This window comes from Vidua chalybeata, chromosome 3 (genome assembly GCF_026979565.1).
Source record: "Vidua chalybeata isolate OUT-0048 chromosome 3, bVidCha1 merged haplotype, whole genome shotgun sequence".
In the NCBI taxonomy this organism is placed as follows: Eukaryota; Metazoa; Chordata; class Aves; order Passeriformes; family Viduidae; genus Vidua; species Vidua chalybeata.
Window position 1 is genome coordinate 26,883,997 of NC_071532.1, and position 13,219 is coordinate 26,897,215.

At 34.6% G+C, this 13,219-nt stretch overlaps 1 protein-coding gene across 1 annotated transcript in view; it reads right to left on the reverse strand.

The window, feature by feature from the left end:
• Window positions 1-13,219, reverse strand: part of SYT14 (synaptotagmin 14) — a 78,563-nt gene that overhangs the window by 39,730 nt on the left and 25,614 nt on the right. The window contains exons 3-4 of the mRNA XM_053938454.1: window positions 12,588-12,752; window positions 5,974-6,192 (exon numbers count right to left, since the gene is read on the reverse strand). Coding sequence (XP_053794429.1) covers window positions 5,974-6,192; window positions 12,588-12,752 — 384 coding nt within the window. The remainder of the gene's footprint in view (window positions 1-5,973; window positions 6,193-12,587; window positions 12,753-13,219) is intronic.

Consider the following 13,219-nt stretch of genomic DNA (forward strand, 5'->3'; position numbering starts at 1 on the left):
AGATACTAAGAGGAAATCTCTATATATACTTTAAGTAATTCAGTGAGGAGACTTTTCCTGAGACATGAAAACTAACAAGAGAGAAAAAAAAAGGCAAAAAGCCGCATAAAGAATTAGATCCAAGAGATTCCAGAAGAACAGTCGCCTTCACGTGCAAAGATTGACACTGAGGAACGAGGCAAACATATGTCCACAGACACATCAACATAAAGTGCCGAAAGCCTAGGGAAGAATAGAAGGGGAGAAGATAAACTACAAAAATAACCATATTCTACCTTCACAATATGGAAAAGATGGATAAAATCCAGTAGCATATGCCTGCTAGAGCAGCAGATTCTCATTTAAGAGAACTTATGTTTTCTCGCTGCCGTCTTTTAGTGCTTCCATATGTTTCAAAAAAAACCTTGTGAAATGTAAGGCACTTGGGCCAATCTCAGAAATAAAATGTCTTCAGCCAGGGGGCTTTACCAATTGAGAAGTTAGAAAAACATTTTAAAAGAGGCTGGAGATGGAACCTGTGGTTTTACTGAACTGGTAAACTATAGCTAAATAAAGTATATCTAAGTATGCTAAATAAGCAAGTGAGCTTACTCCTTTTTCCTTCACGATGTGACTTATTTTGCCTCAAAATGGGATCAATTCTCCTTGCTTGCTCCTAATCAGGAATTTTGCACAGCCGTTAAAGAGGTAATGCTTTAAGCATATCACAAATTAACTATGAAAAAACCCCAACTGTTTTCTTCTCCTTTTCTACTTTTCTCATCTCAGGAGACTGAGAGAATCTTGATTTCAGAAACAAAGAACAATCAATAGTCTTTGACATCTTCCTGCAAAACTGTAATTTCAATATATTTCAAAATATAATTAATAGGATATATTGAAATGTAATTTCAATATATATTACATTTCTAAGCTTAAGAATGTTTTTTCAAAATTCAAGTTATTAAGAAGGTATGGTCCATTTAAGATCCCAATATAGATACAAAAAATATTTCTATTATGAAATACAAAGATTACCAGTTTTAATTTTAATGCCAATTTTAAATATAAAATTTTTACACTTCCTTATCCCTTAGATCCCTATTTCAATTCATAAACTCTTTGTTAGCAGAAATATCTTTTAGTGCTGTTTTTCTTGCTTTTTCCCCCCTCATTTTTTATTCTTTGTTTTCTGAAATAAACATGTAATATTACAGTCCATATTAATCCCCTCTTCCAAAATATTACAAATAGTTGGAGCACATAAAGATAATACTACATATTCAACACTGAAATGGTAGGAAATAATATAAGAAGTAGGATACACATTTTAAAAACGTAAAAGGAAGTTTAGTCAGGAAAACAGGAAAGAGAGGTTACTTCGGCAAGTATCCATACTTTACTGGATAATATTAGAAAGTACAAAACCAATATTATTGGCAAAACTAAGATATCAAATTTCAAGTGGACCCTGGAATTCTGGACCTAAGGACAGACATTGAGCCACACATCCTGTAGTTACACAGCTTTCTCTTTTCTTAGATTAAAACCTTTTGGTCTTTTGTGCAAGAGCTGAAAACTTCAAGTGTAAACCTCTGTACCATTTTACTTTTAATGTTGACATTTGTCATCAACTTGATTTTCTGTTTAATTAGGTTTTCCTTTAGTGATATTCTGGAATTAAACCTGTCAATGAGGAGTTCACTGCAAATGTTTTATATTTACAATGGCTTACAGTCTATAGAAATACTTGCATCCAAGCACAGTAGTAATTTATTTCTCATTTTATGTATCTATATGTAAAACATGTAAAAAACTAAATGCATCAAATGTGCAATAAAAATATATCAAGTAGGTCAGACAATGGCCATAAGCAGTATTTGTGAATGAAAATTTAAACCCTCGAATTGCACAGAATTACCAAAAGTGCTACTAGAACATTCCATCATGAAAATACACCAATAAAGCCTGCAGAGCACATAGCTTTCTTCATTTTAGTATTAAAAACATTATACAAAATGCCATGTGAATTCGATACAAATATGCTGAAAAGAAAGATTAATATGGCCATCTAGAGGAGAAAAGAATGCTATGAAAACATACAACACAATTTTTCAGGCTTCAGAATATGATGCTTTTAGAGACATGCAGCCAGAAAATGGATGTAATAAACTAATTACAGAATTGATAATATGCAAACCTTAAAATAATACGTTCAGCCATTTCAGTGATCTGACTGATGCAAACACATTAATATTAACCACGTTTTTGGCAAGACAAGCAAAACATACAGGGTGTATTAATAAAGACAAGATTATGTTTTTGTCTCTTTGTTAAATTTTGTGTATGCAGAGTTAAATACACACATAGCTAAAACTAATTTAAAAAGACAGAAGTTCAGAGTTATTGGTAAAACTGTTTATTGATTCCTTTAAAAACACACAACTCACTATTGCAAAATAGAACGTGAGAGATCAGTTGCTGAAGAGAAAATTCAGCAGAGAAATCAAAAATTTTCTGAAAACTAAATATCATTTTCATTACTCATACTACTCTGTCTTTGATGGAATTCATAGAATCATAGAAACATGGAATGGTTTGTGTTGGAAGGGGCCTTACAGACTGCCTCATTCCAGCTTCTCTGCCCTGGACAGGGACACCTTCCACTGGACCAGGTTGCTCAGAAATCCATCCAACCTGGCCTGGAACACTGCTAGAGATTCAGCATCCACAGCTTCTCTGGGCAATCTGTTCCAGTGCCTTGCTACCCTCAAAGAAAAGAATTTTTTTCCTAATATCTAATCTAAATCTACTCTCTTTCAGCAAATCTTCTAGATCTCCTTAAAACCACTCTCCCTTGTCCTTATTGTAAATGATCAGAGGCTGCTTTACTGGCAACGAGCAGGAGGAAAACAGAGGTGAGACAAAAATTAATTCTGTCCTCTCATCACTTCACCCTAACACTATCAAGTGTAATAAGCTCAACATATGGACTGATCAGTGCCTTACAATGGAAGCACAGCGGAAATGTTCAAGAGTTAGAAGTAGAAATTATAAAGCACATATAAGAAAACAGAAGCACACAAAGTCAAATGCACTGACAAATTTTTCTCATATTAAACAAAATACATAGGAACACACTACTTGTTCTACAGAAGAGTCAAGAAATGGTTCTACCATCTGTCTTTACACTTTTTACAAAAATAATTTAATACCCATAAAAGCCAAGTATTTAACAAAAAAAAAAATCAGCATTCCTATCAAATCTTCTACAGATTTTTTTTCCAAGTTTAAGGAACAGTAAAGCTTTGCATTTTTAAAAATCACACTGAAACATCTGGAATGCTGATGCTTCCCCCTTGGAATCAGATTTTTAATGTCTTCTGTTAAGTGAACTGCTTCTCTGAACACATATGAACAGCTCGGTAGTAATAATCTCTCTTTTATTTCTGATTGCAGGCATTCTTCATGAGGTTTTCACCTCCTTCCATCAAAGTTCTATGTTGGGCAGCTTTCCCTCTGTAATGATCATCACATAAGGCATACACTGTCTCTTCCTCTATTCTAAAATATTTTTATCATTGTGCAAAGATTCTTTGAAGTAATGTAAGTGCATAAAAAGTACAAACACTAATTATTCCAGCATGCCAACTTCAGGTCACTGAGAAGCAAAAAATGTTAGGTTGTTCATCTGCTACCATGTCCAAAACTTTTTTTTTTAATAGTATTGAACATAATTTTGTTGAGAATAATGGATTAATAAAATGAGAAAAACTCCTCACTCTAATTTGCAAGCATTTTGCTGAACATACGGTGTAGAATGATTGCATGTTGTCAAAAAAATAACTGTTTATTCTCCATTCCTTGTAAAATGTGGGAAGAGAATGCTCTCATAAGCAGCAGCAAAGCAAAATACTGAAATTATTAAAGTTTTTGTGCAAGTAGAATTATGTGGTTAAAACAATCTAAGTTTTTAATTTAGAATATTTTGATAGCTTTTGTTTTAGAAGTTTTTTTGCTTCCAAACCCTGAATGTTCTTTCATTACAATACATTTTAAAATGGCATTTATATCCAGCCTGCTTCCAAATGGAGAGAGCATTGAAAAGGAATAGCACCTTTTGACAGATATATTTAGCAATAGAAGAATAATAAAAAAAACGAGGAAGGGGTAACAACTGTAACTTTCTGGATGCAATATTGGGACCTGCCAAAAAGGTTATTTTTTCTTAGACTGTAATCCTCATACAGACTTTCAGAGTGGAAACTATCATTCCCCAAGATAAAAATCAGTAAATATAAATTCTGATGAATTAAAAGGATGATAAGGAACACAATCATTAAAAAAAAAAAAAATGGATACAAGCTAGCATGATGCCCTTGAAGCTTAAATCCTATAGGGCCAAAGTAAAAAGCTCAGATGAACTCAGGACTTTTCACTGAGAAGGTGAACTAGTTTGGACAAAAAATCTGACCAGTTACAAAATAAAAAGAGGAACGTCGTATAACTATGGCTATTTCAACAACTAGATTCAGTAGTCTGCAGAGAAAGAAATATCTTATTCTAGATAACTGAAAGGAGTCTTCCTGTGTAATTCTTGTATAATTCATACCTGGTATTATTTGCTAATCATTTTTCCATCACCTGTTAATAAACCTCATCATTCTTTCCCAACAGTGACAGAAGCCATAAGAAAACCTAAGTATCTTATCTTTCATATTCCCCCCACCAACACTGTTGGGCGATCTCAGTAGATATCAAAACCAAACATATTTTTACTGTCCCTATTTCTCCTCCATCACAGTGTTCAAGGATCAGTTTTTACCACCTGACCTCACCTCTGCATCTCCTTCACTGTGTGCTGGAACTCAGACTACCTGCCTTCCTACAACTTAACAACAAAGGAAAGAAATTAATTTTCTGATGATCAAAAGAGAATCCTTTTACTCTGCAATTTACTTGAAATATGGCTTTCATGTCCTTCAAGTCGTAGCTTGGAATCATGAATGACCACATACTAATTTCAAATTTCAACAGCAAACAGACTTTTATATAATTTAATTATATCAAATGGTAGAAATTGTAAAATTTTCAAGCCCTTCTGGACTGTATAAAACATTTAAGGTGAAATATCTTTTCATTACATGTATCCACTTTTTATTAGAAAAAATCAAACACTAAAAAACTTTTGCATTTTAGCATACTAAAGGAAGACCAAAAATACTTTACTATAATATGGCATCTGTATCAGAATCTGACTTTTACCTAACTCCCATAAAATTTCACTTTTCATGCTTGAAACTGGCTATGGACACAGCTCTCACACAACTATTTTCAAATACAAAAAGCATATTGACAAAATATTGACAGCAGAATTCCCAGCCTCTACATCAAGCTGTCACCCCAACTCAAAAATCAAGAAATATATAGCATGTAAGAAATCATCCACTATTTAAATCCAACTTTTAGCACCACGGAAAAATACATTAATCTAATCTTCGTAGCGATTTCTTTCTGTCATTTCAAGAGAAGAAAAGATACAGAACATTCCAGCAACACACACTGCAATGACCATATGCACTGTAGCCAATACCCAATTCCATTTACTTTGCTGTTAGAACAGCTTATCAATACAGGAATAACATGTCTTCTTTGTATTTATAATACCACAAATTCAACAAGAGTTGCCATGCTTCCTTCCTAAATCAAAATAGCTTAAATCGCCCCAAAAATGAAATGAATAATGATAAAATTAAATGAAACTTAATATAACAAAATATTCTATCATTTGTAGTATTTCTGGAAGAATGTATACAAGTGTGTGCTTTTCTTTTTTTTTTTTTTTTTTTTTTTGAGCATGCACTAATACAAGAGGTGTCTGGATATTGCAGACATTGACTATTTGTTAGCCAAGCCGCTCTTGTCTACAACTTACTTATCCAGAACACAATTCTGAAATTTGGAATAAAAGGAAGGCTTTTAAATCACTCTTACCTTCATCTATTGAGGCTTCACTACTGTATCCATCATATTCTGCAGACAGGGGACTATATTTTTGTCTGGTTTCCCATATATAGTTTTTTTGCTGTCTGCCATCCACCACTGGCAGCCTGGAACTCTGGGTTCTAGACAAGGCCTCATGATATTTACCCAGTGCTTCATCTTCACTCTCAGATGATGAACCATGCTGGTCTTTACTCATATAAGAATTGTCTGTTTGAATAAAATAAAGCAAATCGACTACAGCTCAAAATAGAATACAAGAAAATAACCATAAGAGGTTATCATTGAAGATATTTAAGCCATTTCAATTAAAATTTCTGTAATATTTTAAAAATATCTTGTTGTAATTACAAGCATTGTGATTTTGTAATTGCTGAGAGCTGTTCTCATTGTCTAGAAGTCCTGAAATATCATTAAGCCCCAAAAAACCATACTGACACTTATTCAACAGAAAATAGATCAATTCATGTAAGGTGGCACATAGACATTCCTGAAACCCTTCATTAAGTAGGAAAATGCTTAAAATAATTTATGTAAAGTAAATCCGACACTGCTGCAAAATTACATTTGGATACCTTACATATCAAACAAGCAGCTCCTGATCCTACATTCCCAGCTGATTTTTGCTGTGAGCATGTAGCATAGCATAGAAATGAAACTGATTTACAAAAAGAAACCTACAACAAAATAATCTTTAGGATAGTTATGCCAGTAGTGCTTAAACTCACAATAACAAATGGGAAAATGCTAGTGAAAGATGTTTGCATGCACAATTTTATTTAACTTACAATAAACAGCTCCTTGTTCAATTACTGAAATTAATGCAGATTTTTACTGCAGACATCTGGCAATAGCAAAAATTACATGGGAAAAAAAATCTATCTAGTTAATTTTTTTGTAGCAGTTCTGTAGTGCCTGCTCCTGTGGCCAACATTTTCCAACTACATCTCAAATGTGACTTCCTTCCACAAATCAAAGATTACCTGTATTTTTATTTCTGAAAAGGGAAGATTTTCTCCTCCCTTTTTCCAAAGTTCAGATGGATTATGCTCAAATTTAACATGCCTTGCAGAGGTTCTGTAGATCTCAGATTCTAACAGGCATTAAGAGTTCATGTAAGCTCAGAAGTCAGCATTACCTCTACTCTGAGGGCAAACCTATGGTATATGATTTGCCAGTGCATTTCCATTACCAGCAGAGCTTTGAGGTGCCCATAATGCTGTTTCTCAGCTCCTGAATCCGAGGGAATGTTGTCTAACATGCTATCCAGCCACACTCAACTGCTTCTCCCCTCCCTGCTTTTATGCCCTCAGCTCCAGGTCTGCATTTCCACTCCCATTAGTGCCTGTCTTCATGCCCAGCCAGTCTCACTCCTCTGGCTGGGTATTTCTGCTAAAAGAGAGATTCAACTTATTCAGCCAGTTAAAATTAAATTAACTCAATGTATGCCATCCATCTAGACCTCTTTCACAGTCCAGTGTTTGCCTCTTAGTACTACAGAGGTCTGTTCTTTCTACTTTTAGGAATCATTTCCCATAGAGGTCTTTTTCTCCCTGGTACTCATACAGAAAAAGACCTCTGCTGCAAGTTTAGGTAAGAAATCTTTTGGAAAGTTACATTTATACAAGTAGAATCCTATGCCGAGTTCCTGTCTCTCAGCCCCATACTCCATGTTCTTGCTCCAAGCACCCACTTTTGGTTTCTTATGATGATTTCCTCTATTCTCTTTGGCTATTCAATCTCCCAATCTCTAACCAACTACTCATGTAACCTTGGTCTTACACCTTCAGTCTCACCACCTTCATATGAAGTTATCAGTTCTCTCCATAGCTGCCACCCTCCCTAGTTTAAATCCCAATCTACCACGTGCTTCGGGTCCTATTTGTTCAGGAAGTTTCTGTCCACACATACAATATGTTTATTCTCAATTCTTCTGTTCAAACTCCCAGTGTCCATCAGTAACCATAAATATCAAAGGCAGGGTAAAACCTGCTCTGTTCTTCAATCCCTACAATGAAGCATGTGAGTGCAAATGGGATGGTCAGTGAATTTAAGCAAAGTATAAGAAGTGTTTACCATGTCTTTTCAAAAAGCAAACTTTCAAAAAATTTATAACTTTATCAAACTTAGGTGTTTTTTCATAGAAGAACATGGGCATCTCTGACATGGGAGAAGTGCTCTCCCATATTTCAAACACATATTCCAACACACAAAGCTGCTACAGCATCTTTGCAAAGCTGAGGTGAAATCTACTTTTTTTTTTTTTTTTGCACAAATACTCTGAATGTTTTTTCCCATAACCTGTTTTTTGGAAATAGTTAAAGATTTTAAACTATAACTTAGGGAAAAAAACAGAACAAAAAGATCTCAGACAGAAAGAATGCCTAATTTCCTAAAAATTATTTCAAATTTGGCACACAATTTAGGAAATTCACAATAAGGTCTTGAAAGGGAAATTGTCAGGAAACCTTATCTGGATGTGGGGCTACCAGCTCTACATACAATGTGTACATCAACTTAATTTACTATTTATAAGAAAAATAGTGCCTTAAAAGGCACTATTTTCTCTAAGGAGAAAGTAGATCTTTCAACTCTTGACTGTTAATTCAAGCCTAGAAGATATGGTTCTTCCCATTTATGGGTGGCTATAAAGCAAGTTCAATTTCACTGATCATTTACTGAAAATACCACACAAGCAGGATATATCCTGGCTAACACATTCACTGCAAGAGGCTGCCCAGAAAAAGGAATCTCCGTTGCTGTAACACAGAGTAAAATTCTGTACCTCATACAGCCCTCCAGGGGTTGAAACCTGCCACATTGAAACTTCTACAGATTCCCACAATTATAATTAAAGCAGAGCATACCAGGCCTAAAATACAGTGCCAGACATCAGTATTAGGTGCATTCTTTAATATTACAAGAAATGTATTCACAAATATGAAATCAGGTTCATTAATCAGCCTGCATAAATAATGGAATAGCATAAAACATGGCAGCAACATGTTTGAAAGAAGAGTTGAAAGTTATGTCTCTAATAATACACTGACTTTTATAAGTATCCAGAAGTTCTCAGTAAAAGCAGTTTGTTTTTTCTCCAGTTCCTCTCATAAAAGAATGAGAATGTATACCATTATTATAAGTCATGAAGCAAGACCTCTTCAGAGGACTTAAAATCCTCCTCAAAGTTTAATCATAAGCTATCCCATGCAAAAAAAAAAAAAAAATTAATTACAAGCAGATTGGTTTCAGTTTCTTGGGAAAAAAATAGCTTCATGTACATAAAAAAAAAAAAAAAATCACAGAGTTTAATGCCTTTGCTTGCCACTTCTCATTTCATTTTTATACCTTATTTGGAAACTTGGCTATGAGAATTTATGTTCTTAGTAAAATCTTTATTTTATTTGGCTGACACGGGTCATAAGGATTTTTTAACCTATTGAAAGTTATTAATTTGCTTATTATGGGACCTAAATGCCAGTTTTGAGAGAATATACCTTGCAAATATATTATTATGTAAAGAAATAGATAAGATCATAGTTTATCATACAAACATGGAAAACACTCCTAATTCAAATTAAAAAAAAACACCAAACAAACAAAACCAAACCAAAACTCAACAAAGCAGATAACTGAAATTTTCAGATAAGGAAAACACAAACAACTGAAGGAAAAAAATGGGTTTCTGTTAGGAAATCATTCATTTCTTTACAGAATCAGTACCTCTGGAAAAGCATGTGTTGCTTTCTAAAATTTTACTATGCAGCCTGCAAAAGTATGTAAAATTGCAAGGTTTTACTTCTTCCTTACAAACTGCTATTGCAATTCCTATATCACACTAAGCCTGGACATTGAAGACGGCACACGAAGTATCCATAACAACAACACACAGGTTTTCTTTCAAGACTACAACTTTAAGACAAGCTTCATTCACTTCTTTCTATTCTTAAAATCACTTAATTGCCATTTCTTATTGAGTTTCTCATTTCTCATTGTCTTGAAATCATTATCTTATGTATCCCAGAAATATTCTGAAGATCTGCTGTAATGCAAATGCAAAGGAAGTAATTGCTTTTATTGTCATAGCACATCTTATGCAATGCTTTTAAAAGAAACAAAATAAAAATCACTTTCACACAAGTATGAACTTCCAGTATTAATTAATTCATAGTTTCCAGCAGAAACCACACAAGGTAGAGAAGGCAAGAAAAACTGTATAGAGAAAGAGTAAAGTTAGAACATAGAAAAGGCATTTATTAATCAGTTCCTTTAAGTAATACTTTGCAAAGTAATTAACTTCCAAGAAATATCAACATAATTAGAAAATGAAGCACTGAAACAAACCTACTTGCACTCACAGGAAGAACAATTATTAAATGGTAAATTAGGTGAAAAAAGTAGGAAATATCATAAGTTTCAGGAAATGCTGAAGAATGCAGTTTGCTGACAGACTCCTCACCTTTTCCTGCTGTCTTCTTATTATTTAGCTCTCTTTCTAATTTCTTTGAGTTTTTCCTTTTACCCTCATTTGCAATTGTAGTTGACACACTGCCTTCATCCTTTGAGATGGGTTTTCTTTTTCTGTCAAAGAAGGCTTCAGATTTCTTTTCTTTGATTTCATTAAGGCAACTGGGATGGTCATTGTGCATCTTCTTCAAGCTGGAGTCTGATAATTTCTCCTTCTGTACTTCAACAAGCTTTGTTTCTAAATCCTGGGGAACATTCATACTGTGCACTTTATCAGAATCTTTAAAACCAGCTCCAGGTGACTGTGGTTTGATTTTTTTATGCTCATGATTCATAGAATTATCTGATACTGCATATAAACAATTATCTTGCTCCTCAGTAGACTGCTCCACTGTAAGTGTTTTACTTTTCAGGTTACTATCCTTCAAGAATTTATCATTTACAAAGCACTCATTTCCCCCTACTACTGCCCTTTTAAAAGGTCCTCTGACAGTCTTCAAATCCTGAGGTACTTCTGTATCACTGAGAGGATTATTATGACCCATGCCTCTTAACTGGCACTGGTTTTTGTTCAAGACATGGTCAGATACTCCAACTTGACTTGTACCTCTTTTTACGAAATCAAATGAATTAGAATTATAAGTCTCTTTATGATCTGCAGCACCTCTCTTTGTTTTCATATTAATTTCCTGAGAATGAGTTAATGAGGGTGTGTGTTCCTCTCTGACTTCCACAGGTTTATCACTCTGCGTTTTGGAGCTCTCATCATCTGCCCGCAGGCCATTGATCATGCTGGTTACTTGCTCTGTCACTGAGTCAGCTACAGAGTAGCCAACCTCACCAACAACACTGGCCAGGTCATCCACAGCACTGCTGAGCGTGTCCACCAGGGAAGACATGGAGGGAAGGCTCAGATTTTGCTGAAGGTTTCTAAAGAACGCCATTTGTCCAGCCTATTCAGCAACAGCTCATAATACTGAGAGGCCCTCTGTTTCACAAACTGATCGTCTCTGTTTCTCCAGTTTCAGTTTCAGAGCTATTTGCCTTTTCTATCTCAAAAATCAATACATTTACCAGGGGAAGTTGCAGCTTTTCTCTTTTCATTCAATAATCATTACAAATAATAAGAAAACAGCTAAATAAATATCTTGAAGCCACAATTAACCAGCAAAACTATAGTCTTTCATCAGCTGCAGCATCAACTAGCCATAATACAATTCATTATTTTCAAAACCAAGACAACTGTGTGAGGTTGATTTTTTTTAATTCTAACCTGCAAAAAACAAGTCGTGAGACATTTTCATCAGTGTCACACTAAAACAAGCTTTTAACATAACACAACACACATCGTGGAGACTTCTTCACCCCAAAATATTTGTTGTCTTTTACATAAGGTAAGATATTTTGGAGTATCAAGACTTGTTTTGTAGCAAAAGAAGAAAGTTAATATCACAGACAATTTCTAGGGAAAATTTTGTTTTTGCTTCTTGGAAAATTGAAAATAAAAATTTAGCTCCATCTTTTATAGAGGTAGAGGGGAAGAAGGCCTCTTCAATTTCACACTGTTTTCTGGTGCCTGACTCTCTCAAGTCAGCTAACAAAGCCTGTTCAATTTTCACAGTACAAAAGTAGAAAGAGGTAGTCTTACAAACCCTCAATATCTTTTCCAAGGTCTAATTTCTTTCATTACACATGATCCTTAAAGACCTTATTGTATTAAAAAATATTCAATAATGTGTTATAAGATATAAGATAACGCTAAAATTATTCTTTAAAATTATTTTCTGGGTGAATAAAAGCAAGACCTCCAAAAGTATGGCGAAGGATTTTAACAGGCTGAGTGAAAATCCAATAATTCCATTCAGAAATTTACCTGAAAAGATTTAATTATACAAAATTACAGATTGTTTAAAATAAATTCAAGAGTATTCTTGGAGTGCAAGAAAAACATCTCCCCATAAGTAAATGCAAACTCTTTGGTTATATAGGTGTTGAATTTCCGTGGCTTGTGGGTACAAAGGTTTGCTCCTTTCAAGTACTGCAGTCACAGGAAAAGCCAATATTGTTGTGCTGCTACATCCTTGTAAAACTGTGCATTCTTATAATTAAGTTTAGTACACTGTATGTCAGATACTTACAAAGTTTATCTTGTGAATTCTTTCTGGTAGTGTATCCTGAATCGAGATCTGGGAAACCACTAACATTTTCAATACACATCTTCTTATTAATATATAGGAAAAGTAGCAGCATGAGAATAATGAACACCCCAACTGCAGACAGGAATCCAATTGCTTCTGGAGATACTAAAAGAAACACAAAGAAACACATTTTTAAAAACTTTGTAAAGGTTTTCAAAGTTGTAATATGATAATAATTGATCATTAATAAATACTTCAAAAGATGCAAATATATATGCCAGATATAATTAAAACCCCACCATTTAAACCTGAGTTAATGTTTAATCATCTTTTCAAAGAACAGAAAAGCATCTGGTCCTAATCTGAGAGGGACTGACACTGTGAGCAAGAGGTTCTGATGGAGGACTGGACAGTGTCTGCAGAAGAACGGGGCGATTATCAGTAGTTCTGGAAACCAGTGATTTCTGATGGAACACCTGAGATAGCACTGGAAAGGAGCTAAGAGCTCCCCATCTCCTGGAGGTTTGGCTAGCTCTGCTCAGGGCCAGTTCTGAGACAGCACTGCCAAGGAGGGACTGAGCCTTTGCCCTGTCCACCTTGTTATGTTCAGCCCCTGGCTCCTCTTCCCTCAG